The sequence below is a fragment of the Peromyscus leucopus genome, chromosome 6 (genome assembly GCF_004664715.2).
Source record: "Peromyscus leucopus breed LL Stock chromosome 6, UCI_PerLeu_2.1, whole genome shotgun sequence".
Lineage (NCBI taxonomy): Eukaryota > Metazoa > Chordata > Mammalia > Rodentia > Cricetidae > Peromyscus > Peromyscus leucopus.
The window spans coordinates 103880489-103900578 of record NC_051068.1 but is presented as its reverse complement, the minus strand read 5'-3'; the positions used below and the strand labels follow the sequence as shown (position 1 = coordinate 103900578).

Here is a 20090-nt window from a genome sequence, read left to right as displayed (position 1 = left end):
CTTCGAGGAAATCTTTGTCTTCAGTTCTCAGTGTTGAAGACCATAAAAAAGGAAGACAACTAACCAACCTAGCCATCTAGATTTATATTTCACTGAAGAATATATATATTTTGAAGCTGAAATTTACCACAAACTATAAACATCAAACCCACATTAAAAAAAAAAAAAAAAAGAAAGAGACAGATTGACAGCCAGTTAATAGCTCACCATTAGACTTCCAGCACAGTAAGACTAGCTTCCTCAGGAAAGCCACGTGGGACACACAGATGATACAGCACAAAGCTGTGTGTGCATCAGGTACATCAAACACACAGAAGGCATCCCTTCCAGAAGCAGAAGCGCCACACAGAGCAGCCCCAGAGGGCTTCACTTGCAGAAACATGTCCACACAGGGCCTGATTCACACACTAGGATGCACATCCTGCCGTCATAGCTGGCCAGCTTGCGCCTACTGTCCTCTCTCCCCTCAAAAGCCAAGGGCCAGTTGAGGAAGGGTCTTGACTATGGGGTGTTTTCAGGTACTGCCACATTAAACTGATTTATGTTTCCACAGAGGAAGCAGTGGTAGAACTCAGACCCAACTCCTTTCACGGTCCTCTCTCAGACCCCGCCCCCAGTGCTCTAAACCAAACAAGCTCTCCTAACATCTTCTTTGGGGATACGTGTCATCCCGCAGGCAGGTGGCCACGAATCCTGGAGTTGCAACGTTTCCTAGTGCGGCTGGTGCCTCGGAGTCATTCTGACACCTAGTGTGGGAGCCAGACACACTGCAGGGACACACGCAGGGGGCTGGGTTAGGCACCCCTAGCCAGCCAGCCCAGAGGCAAGCGGGGCGGGGTGCGCACAGCGCGAGCAGGGGAGCAGCCTGGCCGGTCCACCTCCACCTACCTGGACATGGAAGTGTCGCCTGACAGAGAGGATGGGTAGGGCTGCCTGAATCCACCCGTGATGGGATATACAGGCTGACCTTGCCTGAGGTCACAGAAGAGAGGAACCCATCAATGACACAACACCAGTTACCAACTAGCAGTAGGAGTTTGGTGACAGGAGAGAGGGGGGCGTCGGAAGGCAGTGGGGGGGTGGGGGTGAGGGTGGGGGCAGCACTTTTACATACCATCATCTTCCTCCCTTACCCTCCCGCATCTCCCCCGTCAAAGCACCGTGTGCCTTGAAGAAAACTCTCCCTCCCTCGGCTCTGAACACAAGCTAGCCCGTCAATGATTCTTTATCCCTTTCCCTCACCCAGCACCTTTAACGCAGAGTAGGACTTAAAAGATGCTTATTGAATATAATGCAGCCCACAGAATAGTAAGCTATGCCTTCGGAGAAGCAGCTTAACCAACTCTTCATCCAAACCTTTGAGAATTTAGAAATAGAAAGGGCGCCAACTGTTCTATTTACATAAAAATAAATAAACATTTCGGAGACCCCGGTTAAGAGTGAAGAAATCAAAGACTGATTCACTGAAATTACTGTTCTCCTCCCCAAGAGGTCCGTCTTCCCCTCTCTCCTCTCAACCCCACTTTTTCTTTTCCAGTGGTTATTTCCAGCCACCAGCGATGGCCTAGGCCTATTGCTCCTGAGTGGCTGAGTTCAGGCAGTCAAACCGAGCTAGGGCTGGACGTGTACGCACAGTCAATCAAACTCATGGACTGAGAGATGGAACGCTAAAGGGGGAGGGAGCGAGAGACCTGGCCTTGCTGGAGAAAATGTCAGAATGTCTGGGTGTGCAGACAAGGCCATCGTATGGGGGCTGTGGGGGCAGCAGGCTGACCAGAAAACAGGCAGGGGGGTCTGGCCGGCTGCAGCACCCCCTCAACGAGGGGAAACTGAGGAGGGGAGGAGGGACCGCACTGAGCTGGAGGAGAAAGCTGTGTACCAACAGCCACACTCTTCTCACCAGCTACTTCCTTTATCTTTGCAATTAAAAAAAAAAAAAAAAAAAAAAAAAAAAAAAAAAAAAAGTGAACGGGCAGCAGCATTTGGAGTGTTTCTGGAAATAACCGTCACAAAGGGAAACACCGGCATTTGAAGAAAACCCGAAGCGCCCAAGTCCTTTCTTGGCCCCCTGAGGTGAGCTTGGGTGCTTGCTTATTGACATTTCGCAAGACGCTAGCGACCTGCTCATTTCTCGTTAGCCCTTGTCATTTGCCTGGTCACTGAGAAGCAAAAGGAGACGTCCAGCGAGTCTAAGTTCATGGTTCAAAAATATGGGTTGGTAAAGAGAACCTGGGAGAGGAAAGCCACTGAGTCTCAGCGTCATATGGCATTGCAAATGCCCACAGCCACAAACGGAATCCATAAAACTATAAGCTTCAAAGCGAATGCTATGAAGTCATTTTCTACACAAATTAGTCGGACAGATTCAATCCATTTCAAAGTCCCTCTGTGTGTGTGTGTGTTTTTTTAATCTTTCAAATTGAAATGAAATAAAGTTAGCACCTTGCCTGTTGCGGTAAGATCTCTCATTCCCCAAGTGCAACCACGCATGGAGCTCACTCCCACGAATGGAAACGGGGAGGACGCGTGTGCCAACACTCAACCCAAGGTTGCAGGAGCACTCTTACCAGCCGAGGGGTGGGGTGATCTGCCCGACGGCACCCGGAGACAGGGGGTAGAAGGTGGGGATTTCAGGAGCTGGAGGGTGTCTGGACATGCCTGTTAAAAGGAACGGAAATGCATGGTGTTTACATTCAGGGGACCATCATGCGGAAGAGCAGGAGAAAGGCTGTAAAATGCTTCATGCCATTTATGGGACAGAAACTGCCCGCCAGGCCTGGTGCACGGGAATGAGGCTTTCTTAGGACTTCGGACACCTGGGAAACAGGGTCTTCAGACAGGCAGCTGTAGCTGAGGAAATCCACACAGGAATGAATACACCGCCAGGAAAACAGCCCTGGGAGCAGTCTTTGATAATCTAGTCTGCCTTCATTATTTCACTTGAAGAAAATGGTAGACCAGTGTTTTCGTGGAGCATGGAAAATGACAGCCCTCCATAAGAAGACGGCCTGCCATGGGGCTCAAAGATTAGGGAAATTGCCATTTTTCATCGGTTCCCTTATGGACACATAGATTTGGGAAATGTGATACCTCAGAGGATCAAAGATTAATTAGGAATCCTCTTCAGCCTCGTAGTGGTCACACTTGATATGATTCATTTGTTCTCCACCGCCATTTCAGCTGCCTGTAAGCTCCTCATCAGCTCCAGTCCTCTGGGCTCCAAGGTCACACTGTTCTGGATTAGCTGTATTCTCCAGCGAAGGAGAATGCCACCAAATTGTCGCTCATGCTTGAGCTCTCCTGGGAGCTGAGTGTCCTGCAACTGTGACACCCACCTAATGCTAGGCCCAGATGACATCCCTTCTCAGACCTTCCTTACCTTAGGTAGAGAGGCAAACAGAATTGACAAGAGAAATACACAACACGTGAAATGTGAGACTTAATGTCCTGGGAGAGGTGTGTCTGAGTCACTCTAGGGAACTTACTACATATGGATGTCCACGGCTTCAAAAGATCATCTCCATCTCGGGCAGAAGGACTTACCAAGAGTCACCAGTCAGCGACTAAATACATTGCCAATATGTGGAAATAGATGAGCACATGAGAGGGGCTCTTTAAATACTTGACATGCCCATGGACTTGACGTGGGTCTTAAGATACCACAGGACCTGAGCATGAGAGAAGGACTCGAGTGCTACCTCCAATGTTGATTATTACTTGTGTGTTTAAGACAAACCACTGCTCAGTTCCTTCACAAAGCAGCAGAGAGGAAAATCGTCTTCAGGTCGCAGTCAATAGGGCTCTTGCCTCATGTCATCGCACGTGCGTGTGCGTGTGCGTGCGTGCTTGTGCGTGTGCTTGTGCGTGTGTGTGTTCTCATCATAAGATTAAACAAATGATAGCCAAGACTTCTAAATCTCCCATCTTTTTTCACTCATATCGGCGGAGTCTGCCGATGTGTGTTCCAGCTCGGACCTGCTGTGAGATTGTGAGCCACACTAGACAGCTTACATGATGGCTCTCTGGAGATATAGCCAAAGATACTCAGGAGACACGGTCGCTTGACCAGCAAGAGGCCCGGGCAGGCCAGACGTGCTTACCTTGCTTGGAGTTGACATCTGATGGGATGTGTGACGGGTGTGATCCTGGAGAAAAGTGCTCGTCACTGTAGGTGATGAGGGGGGTGAGGGGGTGGACGGCGTGAGACGGCTGCACCACCGGCACTTTATTGGACTGCAAAGTAAGCACAAGGCCAATCGTTAATTGGCCGCCCGACTCGCGTCTCCTCTCCCCAAGAGAAAAGGTCACTCGGGAGCAGCAGGCAGTTGTTAGGGGTACACAAGAGCCACGTAGTCCTGACCGGCTGCCAGCATTTCTATGGCAAACAGTCTTAAGTACAAGAATATCCCACAAAGAGGCTGATGGTGACCTCACCAGTGGCCTGCAGAGGTCACCTGGCTTCACCGTGCCTCGCGTGACCCGAACCTCTGGACACACGTTTACACTTCCTTCTCCTTCCCTCCTTACTTTGTTTGATAAAGAGCTGCTACAGCAAAGTCGTGATCTACAAGCTCTCCACACATTACCTGTGTCTAGCTGTAAAAGACCATTCAATAAAAAACTGTCCTTTGAACAAATCAGCGATCGAATATTGCCGACTTAAACGACTTCGTCGGCAGAGACTTGTAATTTACAAGTCCGTGACGCCTTAGCACATCTTTCAGAACCACGCTCCGACAACGTTTTGACATCTTACAGCTCTGTCTGATGTGACCATTTGCTTTAGCTGCTACCCAGTCATCTGATGCTCCTCTGGCTTCCCCGAGAGTCCACAATTTAATTCCGCAACGTAAAAATAACAGTTTGGAAGAACACTTTAAATTGCTAACATTGCATATTTTCACATATTTCAGCAGGCTATGTGAAATGCTATGGCTCGGGCCTGTAACCCTAGCACTCAAAAGGAAGGAAGAAGTGTAGGAGGCTAGCCTGGGCTACAGAAAAGACCTCATTTTAAAAGCAAACAAATGAACAACGGCAGGGCTGGGGAGACAGCTCAGTGGGCCAAGCTGCTTGCTGGGTAAGCATGACCTCCTCCTGAGTTTGGGTCATCATAAAAACCCTGGTGTGCTGGAGCGCGCCTGCAATTCTGGCATTGGGGGAAAGAAGACAACCAGATCGTAGGGCTGCTAGCCCACCAGTCCAGTCAAAATGATGAGCTCCGTGTTCACGGAAAAGCTTTCTCTCAAAGATGAGACTGGGAGTGACAGAAGACCCCCCAACATTGACCCAGTGTGTGCCTGTGGAGGCAAGTGTACCCGCACAGACACACAGACAAACCAACTATACTGTGCGTACCGTGTGTGTGTGTGTGTGTGTGTGTGTGTGTGTGTGTGTGTGTGTGTGTTCTACAAGGAAACTTTGTTCTTTTGTACTGGGGATCCAACTAGGGCTTTGCACACGCTGGCCAACAGCTGTTTAAATTCTGAGACAGGGCTTCAGAAAGTTGCCCTGTCTGGGTTTGAACTCATGACAATCTTCTTGTTTCAGTCTCCCAGGTAGTTTACATCACCAGATCCAACTTACAAACAAATTTTATTGACTTTGGAAGCCACAAACAATATAACAGCACATTTTTTTTAAAAAAAAGGATTCAGATTTGCATGGCATTTATAAAATCTGTGATCATTTTGATTGTGGCAAACTTAAAAGTCATCCTTCCCCCCAAGCTAAGTGTTGTGGGTCATGTCTTTTATCCCAGCCTTGGGGAGGCAGAGGCAGGTGGGTCTCTGTGAGTTTAAGTCAGTCTGGTCTACAGAGCAACTTCCAGGTCAGCTAGGGTTACATAGCAAGATGCATCTCAAAAACAAAGTTTGCTGTGTTCAAGAAAGTGCTTACTAAATAAATCAGTAGGGTAATGACTTCAAACGGGCTGAACATTAGGATGACCATTTTAAAAGAAACTTTAGTTAGTTAATAATATAATGTATTTGTGCGTGTGTCGTGTGTGTGTCGTGTGTGTGTGTGTTCTCGTGGGCGCCAAGAGGAAGAAGGGGAGGACAGACAGAGGATGGGCGAGGAGGGAAGGAAGGAAGGACTGACTATGTGGAGTCTCTTGCATCAGGCTCCCCAGTGTCAGACTTAGCAGTATGTGTCACCATGTCTCTTCCCTAATACACTGTCTTCTTGAAAGCCTGGTGAGTTAACCTTCATAAAGTAATTCATATGTTAATTAACTGGATTTAACCATTCCACTTCAAACCATGTTACACATGGTAAGCACATACAATTTTATTCACAAATAACAACAACAATGAAAAAACAAACGGGAAAAAAAAACAAAAAAAAACACCTCCCCATCCCCCTAAAGAAAGGGACTGTAACACAATCACACACATGTAAAGGGTAGCTCTGATTTTTAACCATCTACTAATTAAAGCATCCCCAGGAGGATGTGCGGCTAGAAACTGTACAACGATGAGCAACTCAAGAGTTCAGAGGAACAGCGTAACGAACTCACTAGCTCAGGCATGCCTTCACCGTAATTAGTCTGAACTGGTGACATTTTACTGTGCTATGCCAGGCTAAGATTAATGTAAAGTGAGTTTCTCAAGACGTAAGTAATCATATTAAGGAGAAATCGAGGAAGTGGGCTGACGTGTGTCCCGATGTGAACTGTTCAAATGCAGAGACACACCCCTATGGCCCAGGGACTCCACAACACACTGTCATATGGGGCTACACTTAGGGTACACACTTTGATGCCTTTTTACCAATTAAGCACCAGAAGTAACTGACTCAAGGCAAAATTGCCAACAAAAAGCCTGGTGATGCTTCATGCTCTTTACACTGTCATTACAACCACCACCCAAAAGAAACTCACGTGGCCTGGAACAGTAAAGGCAAAAAGTCACACTTTTTTTGGACAATGATAGGATTTCTACAGTGTTTACTATAACAACCCTTAAGAAAAGTATCTTTGTAGATTGTTGGCAATTATGCTTCTGCTTCATAATTACCAGGTCCTCTCTAATGGCCACCTTCCCATGGCTCATCTAGCCCTTGGCATTTATTAAATAGAGCCCCATTATCAAAGCCACACAATTTTTCTCTACATATATTAACACAAACATCTATGCATATAAATGTGCAAAAGGCTTAAAAAGACTTTAATACTGCTCAAGTGTTAATGATGTTACTTACTAAATATGTAAGAGGGGCCTCTGAAATACAAGGGATTCAGAGTGCTAGAGAAGGCAGGCTGGGTAGGGACAAAAATCAAACTATTTTTTAAAGTAGTATAACAAAAAAACCTCTTTGCTTCCCAAACTTGAAAACGAACACATTTCGACTCTAGTTTGGAATAACTGCTCTGACTCTCAGATGCAAAGTCTCAAAAGAAGTGTAATTGCCAACTAATCAACAAAGATATTTTCTTAGGGTTGTTATCGCCTGCGCTGCAGAGATCTTCGGGAAGGATCTCTCTATTTTGCATGCCTTTCTTGTCTCCGGAGCACCACCCTTAGGAACTCACATTGGCAGGCGGTGTTCCTTAATGTCTGACCTGTCCCTCCAGCCATACAGCTCAGGCTCTGGTGCCATGAATTTTTGCTAAATTATGCTATCCTTGCTCTCCTCTTAATTTTACGGTTTTCAACACAGATTTGCTTTCCTGTGGGAAGGAGATAAGAGGCTAAGGATTTTAATTTAAGCTCTGGCCTTGTCTTATATTTTTCGAGATGGATAGCACAAGCGGCCCCGGCAGGAGCGTTAACGGCGGCGTGGATTACGTCCCTTTTTGTGGCCAAAAATAAAAAGTCACATGAAATCTCAATACTATGTGTGAGCAGAATTCTAAGGCCTCCCGAGGACCGTTTCCACGATGTGTACAAATGAAGCAATGTGGATTCAAGCTATGCAGAAGCTGCCTGCCACTGGCCTGCTGTCCTCGGTCCTAAATGTGTGGACATAATGAACACAAACACTGTCAGGACATGGGCCCTGCCACTTGGGTTAAATTCTGAGACAGAAAACAAATCTAACCATTCTGAAGTCTGCTCTTCTCATCTCCAAAGGGCCCGATGTACTTTCTGGGAAGATTATAAAACCACTACCTAAGTCTGTCTCACAGGAACATTATAGGCCGTGACACACGTATGTGGGTGCAGGTGTGCCCACTTATTAAGTGTCTGAAAATTTCCCAAGCACCATTATAGCACTGATAACGCAGATGTGGTCTCTATTATCTTCTAGGGGCCTGGAGGTGGGGACAGTCACTATCGTGGGGAGTGTGTGCTGGAGACGAACCATACGTTTAAAAAACAGAAATAAGCTAGATCTGAAATGCAAGCATCACATGATGTGGAGTGGACAATGATGGAGGCAGCATAGGTCTGGTCCTGGGCCTTTGCATCATGGTAAAGTTGCAAGAAAGCCAAAGAACAATTACAGTCCTGGCCTCTTAAGAGGTGGGAAAAAGAGAGGCAGAGGTCACCAGAGGGCGGGCAGTGAAGCCAGGACCACTGGCGATACTGAGGGGACGGCCCAGGCAGCGCAGCCAGCCCAGCGCTCAGCCCCAGCAAACACGGTGGCAGTAGGCCCCGGGGACGCCTCCTACACAGGCTCCAAGCTGCAGGGAAATCAAATGACCCTCCAGCACCCTCTCTTTGTTGAGTACTGTGCACACAGTACTTTACCCCATGGAAGTCTGCTGCGAGGGAGAGCATGGGTGGCGGTGGCTTCTTCTTCATTCATGGGCACAGTTAGGTAAGCCTTACTTTCCAGTAGAGACTCAGCAGACATTCCCAATATGTGTTCCCAATTTTGTTATCCCTGATGGCCCAGATGCATCATCAGGCCATCTTTCCGAGACGCTCTGGAAGCACCCAGTCATCCCAATCTACTGCTTGGAGATGTTTAGCAACCTCCTTAAAGCCCACAAGGCAGGAAGTGGCAGAGTGAGACCAAAAACTGATTCTAAATACACCCAGTGGGTGAGCAGAGGGAAAGGAATGGGACAGGACAGCGGGTACTAGAAGAAGGACAGAGACGTAGAGGGGAGGGGGCTGAGAAACAGCTGTCCTGCCCGTGCTCAGTGCTCGCACATGGCTGTTGAGAAAAATGGCGGGAAGCATTGCCCTGAGCTAGAAAGGCCCACCGCTGGGCCATTCTGGCATGTGGAGCCTAACAGCAGTGGCGACTAACGCTGATCAAGTGCTTACTGTCCACTGGCTAGGACTTTGTCTGCAAGCCCTTCTGAGGCAGGTGAGATTAGCACCCCCCTCTTACAGATTGGGCAACTACATGGAGGCACTCGACAACTCTCCCACAGGCATGTAGCGAGCGCGGCAAAGTGCAAAAGTCTGGCTCTGGAAGCCAAGCCGTGTTTCCAGCATATGACGTGGCCTCAGACTCCCGAGCTGACCATCCTGGTCATAGCTGACGGCGTGTGACATCTCTGTGATGACTCTGTGGTCTCTGTCCCGGGCCCAGGAATTGCCTCAGACAAAGAGGCACCTCAGCAGAGGTGGTCAGAGCAGCAGAGGCTGAACAGCCACCTTTCTCTCCACAGCTGGAAAACATCCCAAGGCAGGGTGGCTGGCTGCCGCCCAGGCGGGACCCTGCAGGTAGGAACCGCTCTGGCATCACAGCCAATAAAACCCACACCTCCTGTGGACATGAAGTGGGTGCCACTTAGGGATCTGAGAGCCATCTCCAAAGCCAGGTTCCCAGAAATGACCCACTCACCACGGGCTGGCACTGGGGTGCCCTGAAAGTCGTCATCCCCTGATGATGTGGTTCTGGGAAGGGCTGACCGTGGTTCACCTCCCTCCCGGCTGAGGCCCTGGGCCTGCTGGGAAGTGGGAGAGCTGGTGAGTGGCGGGTCCACCTGGTAGTCTATTTCCAGATTTCAGCTAAACCCACAGCTTGGGATCGAGCCTTGCACAAAGCTGGTGCATGTTATTACAATAGCCTGTGCATTTCATCAGTGGTGTTCTCAAGTATAATTCGAATGCAGGGAAACTTGAATCAACACTCTACCAGCTTGCTGAGGTGAGAAATGGCACCTGGCCTCAACCCTCACGGTGGGGTTTTACTTTTGATTACACTCCAAAGACGTCTGGTACTCCCTGAACACAGCTGTGTGACTTCACTGTCTTCTCGTCCCTTCTGAGACCCACAGTCCCACCTTCTCACAGAGGGATGAGTTAACCACCCATGAACAGGACACACTGGGTTCCTCGTCTACTACTTTGTGTTCTGTCCAAAACACTCTTGACCATCCTCCAAAGCGAGGCACTGGGCCCAGGTCCAGCGAGGCTTTCACATCTGAGAGCATTGCCACCGTGAGTCAGCAGCTTCTTTCGGGTGAGGAAGGAACCCCAGATCTCACCATTCCTCACACCTAGGTCGGGAGGAAAGCGGTCTTCCAGAGACCTTCACCATCAAGCTATGGAGGCTTTTTCGGAGAGGAAGCAAGGAATATGGACCGGGCGCCCCGAGAGTGCCTGTCGTTATAGGAATGCTTTCGGATGTGCTCTGGCACGTCTCCGCCCAAGTGGCTATCATTACCCCGAGTTTACAGATGAAGGGGCCGAGTCCTTTTTGAACACAGAGCTAAGTAGTAATTAGTGGACAGATGAGCTGCACTGGGGTTGGTTTGACACCCAAACCCTTGGTCTTCCTACCCCAGACTGCGTGTGGGTTTTCAGCTCCTTCCCCCACCTCTGTTCCAAGCTGCCAGCCAGGTGAGTACGCCCACCGTGCATCATGCAAGCATTAGGTTTTAATAAAAACACCCCCAACAGGAACAAATGGCAGCCTGGAGAAGGCTGGTGCTACCAGCAGATCTCCAACAGACTAGTGAACAAGCTGCTTTAAGACAAAGAAGAAAACAAAAAAACACGGAGTACCCATGATTCTCCAAGCCATCATCAGGTGGTGACGGGCACACAGTCTATTACTTGATCCCAAGCCAGCCTCAGACTGGATGCTAAGATTCTGTTTCACAGAGAATACCAAAGTTCTGAGAAGACAATTTATGTGAGATTACACTAAAAGTTAAGTCACAAGACAGAATCTGAGTCCAAATTGGTGTGACTCCAAAGTCTACAGCTTGTATACTAAAGAACCCAAACCAGGTAGTCCCGGCACCCTCTGGCTGTCGACTGCCAGCCACCAGTATCAGTACAGTTTAATGTTCAGACACGCAGGCACTGGGGCAGAATTCAAATCCGGGCGGGCAAGTGTGAGTCGGTTCTTACACTTGGTAATCCACTTAGTTTCCCAGAATCTGTTTCCTCATTCGCAAAACCGGTGGCTATCCACTCCCGGGGTTCACTGGGGGTCAACAAGCAACCCAGATAAAGCACTGAGCTCGGGTCCTGCCACATCTGTTCAGGGGTGCTCTGTGGTGTGGATATGAAAAAAGGGCCTGTGCGTGAATCTAGATGCTCCAAACGTCACCCACACATCCCTGAGGCACCCTGCTCTGACCTATGCTTTTTTTTTTTTTCCTTCCAGGTGAATTGTCACGACAGATTCTCCTTTCCTGCTCTAAAATACTTTTAATTTGTACCTAAGTTTCAAGAATTTTCCTCTGGTTACTGCTTGTTGAAGTACCTCCCGATCCTTCAGGACCAATGGCGCCCTGGCCTGCAACCTGAAACAATCCTATCATTCTGGTCTCAGTCTCACTGCTGTTGCATGCTGGTCACTGCTGCATGCAGGCACATGCAGCTGGTCACTGCACTTGCTTTATTTCTCTATCAGAGCAGCAGCTAACACAATAGATCCCACAAAATATGCTATGTTTAGCATACAAGCAGTTTCAAACTGTTTTGCTCCAGGTAACCTTTACATTCTTAAAAACCACAAGATGCTGACAAATCTTTGTTTATGCAGATTTATCAAGAAACATTCATCATGTTAAAAATTACAATAAAAACCTAAAAAATTTAACTCATCTTAAGATGGCAAACCTATCAGATAAAACATTTTATATAAAAACATCCTCTAAGTAAGAATGCGAAGAGTGGCATTGTTTACATATTTTGTCCCTCTCTTTAGTGTCTGCCTTAATAGAAGACATGAGTTTTCATCCTTGTGTTTTTACATGCAGATCTCCACTGCGGTATGTCACATTTCAGTCCAACCTCACAGGTACACTCCTGCAAAAGATATTATTCTAGAACATTTTTCAGACAATCGTGGATCTCTTTCTCTGATACTAGATCAAAACCTGACAGGTAGCAGAGACTTTCTTGGTGGTTAGTCACAATGTCCATCACAACCTGTGACAATGTAGCTTCCTCCTCTTATAAACGTCTGAACTTACCCACGTGTGACTTTGAAATATGGTGCAATAGTCATTTGGAAAGTGAAAACATCAGAAGAGTTCACTGGGCTGAAACATTTCTTTACATAGTGTTGTGGAATACTAATTTAACTATGTAAAGATGCATTACATTTGTTTATATTGCAGAATATTACTTAACTATGTAAAGGTATATTGCATTTTTTATGCTGCATTTGCTTAACTATGCAAAGATGTGTTACATTTGTTTATGTTGCATTTAATTATGTAAAGATGTGTTGCTGTTTCACCTTGCCTGTTTAAGGCACCTAATTGGTCTAATAAAAAGCTGAATGGCCAATAGCTAGGCAGGAGAGGGATAGGCAGGGCTGGTGAACAAAGAGAGAGAAGAGAGAAGAGAATGAGAGAGAAAGAGAGGGAGATGCCCAGCGCCAGCCAGCCAAGCAGCAGACAGACAGTCAGACATGGAGCAAGACATACAGAATGAAAGAAAGGTAAAAAGCCCCGAGGCAAAACACAGATGAAGAGAAACAGGTTAAAATAAGTTGTAAGAGCTAGCAAGAAACGAGCATAAGATAAGGCTGAGCATTCGTAACTAACAGTCTCCATGTCATGATCTGGAAGCTGGTCGGCAGCCCCAAAGAAAGCCTATTACAACAGTGTGAAGACCCCATTCACTCAGGATCCCATCAAAAGCTTTAAGGACTGAGAAGAGATACCAAGCTCACAGTAGTGTGCATCAATTTTCAAAAATTCTAGTGTTTGTTTGAAAGCTTTTTTTTTTTTCTTAATCACTGGCAGTAAATTATGTCAACTGTTTTTGCATCACATGACAGATGCAGTCTGCTCATTTATGAGACAATATCTGTCAGACACCAGTGTTGGAAGAACCACAGCTGCCTTTCAATGCATGCTTGGAGGTCAAAGGCTAATCAAGTTGGTCATTTTAACCGACTTCCGAAGGACATCAGTGACATCTGACCTTTCTGGTAACACAGGGCCGAATGCAGCGACTAGACGCGTCATCACCAGCTGTTTTATCCAACAGTGTCGTGCATATGCCCACACGGTAATGGAGACAAAGAAGGTTTCCTGTTGCCCCGAGAACTGTTTTGACCCATGGATCCTTGAGTTTAGAGCACACTTTGGGAACTGGCGTCTGCAGCGAAGAAACAACAAGCGACTCACTGTCGTGTGCAGGCAATGCACGCCAGCTGGGTGCGAGGCATTACTCAGGTGACGTCAGGAAGCAATTACTTCATGGCTTCCATCTCTGGGATAGTTTTGGATAGGGAAATGACACTTGGTACCTCTGCTCCCTTGTGCTGTTGCTGTGTGTCTGTGTAGCTGTTTTCTCTCACCAGAAAGAGGTTGTAACTAAGTGATTTTATTCTTAGCGTTGAACTCAGGGCCTGGCCAGCCCAGCACTGTCCATATCGATAAATCACGTGATTGTCTGAACAGGCCTTCAGCACTGTCAAGTCAACCCCTTCTAAGGAAGAGATAATTCATACCTTTATATTACAGACAAGGACTTCTGCCTATAGTCTTTTTCTGTTGTGGCATGAAACATTACAACACCATTATCCATCTGCAGTTTCCGAGGAGCAGGGCTTTGGGGCAGTCTGATCAGGTTCTCAGCTCAGGGAAGCGCAAGGCCAACAGCCCCCTGTCGATGTTCCCATTTCTTTCCCATCCCACCTTCTTGGGGATATTTGCAGCGAAAACCCCACATTTCTTAATAAGTGGTCCTCTCCATCACAAAGCCGGCAATGGTGTGTCAAAATCATTCGGGTTTTTCAGTCTCTTAACCTCCTTTTCCACGACCAGCCGAGAAACCTCCATGCTTTTCTAAAGGGCTCGCCTGACTCTCCCAGGTCACTCTAGTCACTTGTTTTCTGGTGTTGGGTAGAGGAGGATGAAGGAAAGGGTAGCCACACTAAGACCAATGAAAAGCCAGCCAGGGAGCCTGCTCAGTGGATAGAGCACCTGCTCTCAAGCATGGGGACTCCAGCTTGGATCCCCCCACAAGCAAGCATGTAAATCCAGCAAGCAGAAGACAGAGACAGCATGCTTGGAGCAAGCCAGCTAGCTAGCCAGATCTGGGGGCTCTGCCTCAGTACATACATAATACATAATACATAATACATACATACATACATATATACATACATACATACATAAGTGGAGAACGGTCAAGGAAGACCCATGCACGTGCACACATGTATACCCACACAAGCAAACACACACAGAGGGAACATTAGTTTCCCACTTTGCCCTGGTGCCAGCCTTTGCAGATAAAAATGAAGAGCCATCACACCCCATTCGCTGCTGTGATTATTCTGATTGTAAAGTTCGGAGGCCACCCAGCCTGGGCTACCAAGTGAGCTCCAGGAAAGGCGCAAAGCTACACAGAGAAACCCTGTCTCGAAAAACAAAAACAAACAAACAAACAAAGTTCAGAGGTCACCTCATGTTTGTGTTTCTTTGTTCACACAGAGGCTGTAGCTTCAAGTGTGCGCTGCTTATCCTCACCAGAGCCATACCTCAGCAAGAAGGAGTAAGAGGTAGGATGTGCATGCCCTTCCTTCCTCCCACATCCGGGAAATCAGGCAGAACTGTGGGGGAGGGTGCCTTCCACATGAACTGCAAGGTCAGAGCTGAAGGGACAGGCAAGGAGGAGGGCATATACGCATGTGTGTGCGAACCGCCTTTTAGGAAAGGTTATGTCGGAGCTGAAGCTGTAACTTACATGGTCTGACTCCTGGGGTGACTGGAAAGACACAGAAGTGTGCTGCCACTTCAAGAGAGGGGGTGGAGAGAGAGGAGGAGGAGGGGCAGGGGAAGGGGGGAGGGGAGGAGGGAGAGGAGAGGAGAGGAGAGGGGAGAGGAGTTAAAAGGCTGCTGGATGAATGAGACAAGGAGGTTTAAGTTTTCCTTACTTTTCCTTGGGGAGTATTGTGTTTAGTGGGTGTGATCTCACACTTCATTCCACCATTGGATTCCGCCTTAAACTAGTTCTTTATTGCATCTTGCTCCATCTTTACTGTATAACAGTAATTACATGGCAGTCTAAGAACTTACCCCTTCCTTACAAGCTACCAAAGGCTGGCTTTCCTGGATCAAGCATGGCCGTGGCTCTCCTGCCTCTTCCCTTCTTGGGTTCTTTGGCTGATGTAATCATGTTACTCTTGCTTAGACCTTGTATTTTCAAGCCTGTAAAATTTAGTCTCAAGGATGTATAAAGATTTCAGACCAAACTCCTCATGATGTTGCCAAATCCCATTACAGGTGATCCAAAGCCAGAGACTTCTCTCGAACCAATAAAGGAGGGAAAGGGCCTTGTGGTCCCTCTCAGGCAGGGAGCATGTTGTCTCCATCACCAATGTTAACCTTCAGCTTCCCCACAGGATTTCTGTGAGCTAGGGTCTCAGTGGGGTCGGCGGCGGCGGCGGCGGCGGCGGCGGGAGCGCCCTGATGTGCAGAGGGACATCGGATTAACCCAGGAGGGAAGAGGATCGACAGAGAAGGACTGGGAACCTGTCCTCGACTGGGCTACAGCCAGCAGAGCATGTGTGAGAGAAGCCACGACACACAGACTCTGGAGAGGACGGGCTAAGCACATGACCTGGAGAGGATGAGAACTCATGCTGAGTGTTCCTCTGCCTGTCTGTCCTCCCAGCTCCCCAGTCCACTTCCACCCTTGGGAGTGCCTTCATTGACTTTTTTTCCTTAACAAACTGTCCCTATCTCTATTATAAGCGCCCCAACAAATACAAAGTGGAAGGCCATTCACCCCGGTTATTTGTCATGTCTACACACCTGAGCATGCTTCCCACCGGCTCACAGATAAGGAAACCCAGGCTCAGGAGGACTGAGCTTTGCTGGGATCGCGTCTGCTCTAGTCCACTCCCACGAACCAGTCACTGGGGAAAGTGGGAGATCACCAAGGGGGAAACACTCACGCTGGGCGCCCAAAAGGGCAGTCACTGTTCTCAGTCACTGGAGTCTGTAAACAGAGAGACTGGGGTGAAGCCTAGTAACAGGGAAGACCAGGAAGGCCTGAGAATGACTGACATTTAATGGTGTGACGCTGTGACGTCATCGTCTGACTGAACGCACAGCCTTTGACACTCCCCTAGTGATCTGAAGGCACCACTATTTTTCATGAAGGGAACCAGAGTCAGTCAAGATAAGCAGCCAAAGAAGCCAAAAGAGACCTGAGATTTCCTGTGCCAGAGGCAACACATCATTAGTAAGGTGATATAGTGGCTAATTCTGAGGCCAGAAAAGGGATGAAGCATCATGGGTGAAAGGCTGGCTGGCGTCGTAGGAGGCAAGATCAACAGGACCAGCAGCTGGAGGAGGCCTGGGGACCTAGAGGTGCCTGTGTGTAGAGACCTGTCCTCCGTGGATGTTCGGAGCACAGAAAGAGATCAAATGGTCACAGCACTTTCTGGATCGTGGACACTAGAAACCACATTTAATCACAGATCTGTGGATTGGAATGGGGGGGGGGACCTGGTTTAATTAGGGGTGGGTGGGAGACAGAATGTGCCTTGGTCCCTTGATTAAAAAAAACCGCTCTCCTATCCCAGGAGCGAAGTACTTAGCTCTTCACTGCACAGTAACTAATTAGTACCGGCACGCTCAAATCTAGTCAGCTTGGTGACAGCGGTGTCTGGAGGAGCACTGGCTAGTTTTTGTCAACGTGACACAAACCGGAGTCACCTAGGCTACACCCTCAGCTGAGGAATTGCCTCCATCAGACTAGCCTGCGGGGCGGGCATTCTCCCGATTAACGAGTGATGTGGGAAGGCCCAGTCATGGTGGGCAGTGCCGTCCCAGCCAGCAGTCCTGGGTGGTATAAGGGAGCAAGCTGAGCAAGTCTCCGCCGTCTCTCGTCTCTCCTTCATTTCTCGGCTTTCCACGGTGACAGACTGTAACGTGCAAGCCAAGGAAGTCCTCTCCTCGCCAAGTTGATACTGGGTATGGTGTTTCGTCACAGAAACAGAATGGAATGAATACAGCAGACCGGGGTGGGGGTGGGGTGGGGGGAGATGACAAGATAAACTCGTCAGAGATGGGGTGGGGAGAAATCTGGGTCAAGAACTCCTCTGGATCCCATGCAGTGCTCAGCAAGCAAAGGCAGTGGGCTGTGTTTTCCCTTGCAATCCACCGATCCCCTCATAATGATGCCGGGCAACAGGGAAGGGCAGGATGCCGGACCTAAAGGGCACTGCTCCGGGGTAGACGGGGCATGATTACAGCAAATAATGTCAAGTTCTCTGAAGCTCATCAGTCCTGTTCCCAGTTTAAAAATCTCTCCCTCTACCATCCAAGGATGGCTGACCCAGACAGAGTCTACAGTCCTCTTCCCTGAGTCTCACTTCTAGAGGGTGGAAGACCTCTCTATGGCATTCGGGATATCCACAGGGAAAGAAAGAATGCTCCAAGCCTGCGAGAGAACTATAGAACCCCTGGGGTGAGGCGGCCAGCTGGAGCTGGCACATGGTCAAGGTCAGAGAAATCTCGCAGCTCCCAGATGGACTGCAGATGCGTGGTGCAAAATTCCACAGGGGTGAAGCCAGCAGACTTACACCTAATTATGTCACAGGGAAAAGGATCCTTCCCACTTGAGGTAACTATAAAAAGGACTTGCTTTACTTTAATTGGCTTATGTCGTAAAGTCAGGTGTGAGCCTGCAACAGGAGCGATGCTTATGTAAGAAAGTGTCGCGGAGCCTCCAGGACAGTGCTCAGGAGCCTCCAGGACAGTGCTCAGGAGCCTCCAGGACAGTGCTCAGGAGCCTCCAGGAGGACCCACAGTGCTCAGGAGCCTCCAGGACAGTGCTCAGGAGCCTCCAGGACAGTGCTCAGGAGCCTCCAGGACAGTGCTCAGGAGCCTCCAGGACCACAGTGCTCAGGAGCCTCCAGGACAGTGCTCAGGAGCCTCCAGGACAGTGCTCAGGAGCCTCCAGGACAGCGCTCAGGAGCCTCCAGGACAGTGCTCAACGCTCGGCCTCTCAGGCCGCCCCTGCTTATACCTAGGTGCCCACACGTGGCAAGAGTCCAGTCAAAGTCTGAGGGGGCCCTTATTTTTTGCAGAGAAGTTGCTGAAGAGGCTTTTGGCAATCAAAAGGGGGCAGGGGAACACACAAATTATTTTTATTAGAAGGTCTAGCACAAAAAAAGTGTTCCCTATGAGCTGACACAGGGAAACATAAGACATTTTCTACGACCATTCAGACGCGTTGCTGACCTGGGAAGACAAATACACTGTGTAACTTGCATTTTCATTCCACGAGACAGGAAAGGGTCTAAGTCTATGTGTCTCGTAATCTCCAGTTATGTTATGGTTTTGTAGTTTGGTGTCCTGGTGGAACTCCTAACAGTGGGAGGGAGCTGGCTCTGGCTCTTTGGCCTGCTCTTGAGACCCCTTTCCTCCCACTGGGTGGCCTTGCCCAGCCTTACTGCGAGGGGAGGTGCCTGGCCCTACTGCAGCTCCTTCTTTGGCCATGTTTGGTTGACATCCTCGGGAGGCCTGCTCTTTTCTGAAGGGAATCAGAGCAGGAGTGGATCTGGGGGACAGGGGAGGGGAGGGGAGGGGCTGGGAGCAGAGGGAGGCAGGGGAAACTACAGTCGGGATGTAATATGTGAGAGAAGAATACAGTAGTAATACAGGGGCTTGAGAGATGGCTCTGTGGTTAAGAGCACTTGCTGCTCTTACGGAGGACCAGGATTCGCTTCCTCAGCACTCACGTGGCAGCTCACAACCTGTATATACACAACGTGTATAGCTTCAGTTCCTGATGAGCTACACCTTCTTCTGGCCTCTGTGGGCACTGAATGCACATGGTACACATACGTCCATGCAGGCAAAGCGCTCGTACACATAAAATAAATTAGTTAATAGCATTTAAAGTAGTTACCTAACTATTTTCTAGGTTCCTCTTTTATGGACAAGGAAAATTATGGATAAGGAACTGAAAATCAGCAGGACATGGCATCACATGCCTGTGACCCAAACACTTGGAGGCTGAGGAGGAAGGCCTGAGAGTTTGAGGCCAAGCTGGCCTTCACAGCATGATTTTTGTCTCAACACACACAACAAAAGAAAAATCTACAAAACTGAAAAGAAAAGGAAGGAGAGGCTGCTCGGAGAAGGGGAGAGAAGGGGAGAGGAAGCCTGGCCATGTCAATCTAAACTTGGATTTCAAGTCCTCTTCCAAGAGCCAGTACAGAAAAAAAAAAAAAGTTAATTATGTAACAAGTAGCTAAAGGCAGATAACATCCACTGCGCACTATGAAAACAACCTACCACACGGAAGCAGTCTTGCATCGTTCTGAACGATCCCCATGAATGAATGTTACATCCTGTGGAGCCTCCTCAGCTAGGCTGAAACACACTTCAGGGAAAGATTGAAAGCTCCTTCCCATTCACACCACCCACTCTACCTGGGAAAAAAGGCAGTTTACCTTGAATGAAAACGGTGCTGTGACCTCACAACTTTCAGGGTGCGCTTATGAGTCAAGGGAAAAGCACCTTTGGTTTTGGATTTAAAAAACAAAATCCTGAAATGAGTAAGAAACTGAGGCTGAAAACTTCAAACGGACAAAGCAGATTCCAATACTGGGTTTCTACATAATTCTGCACATTCTGAGTCATTTTAAATGCCCAAAGAAGTCAAGCCAAGACATCTCCTAAAAAAAATGCGCGCGCGCGCGCGCGCGCGCGCACACACACACACACACACACACACACACCTTTTAAA

General features: G+C 48.3%; 1 protein-coding gene across 8 annotated transcripts in view; it reads right to left on the bottom strand.

The window, feature by feature from the left end:
• Positions 1–20090, bottom strand: part of Lef1 (lymphoid enhancer binding factor 1) — a 115858-nt gene that overhangs the window by 35391 nt on the left and 60377 nt on the right. For 5 of the 8 annotated variants that reach the window (XM_037207106.1, XM_028856852.2, XM_028856860.1 and 2 more), the window contains exons 4-6: positions 4101–4233; positions 2568–2658; positions 889–972 (exon numbers count right to left, since the gene is read on the bottom strand). In XM_037207106.1, coding sequence (XP_037063001.1) covers positions 889–972; positions 2568–2658; positions 4101–4233 — 308 coding nt within the window. The remainder of the gene's footprint in view (positions 1–888; positions 973–2567; positions 2659–4100; positions 4234–20090) is intronic. The other 3 variants (XM_028856868.2, XM_028856878.1, XM_037207107.1) reach the window with 1 other exon arrangement.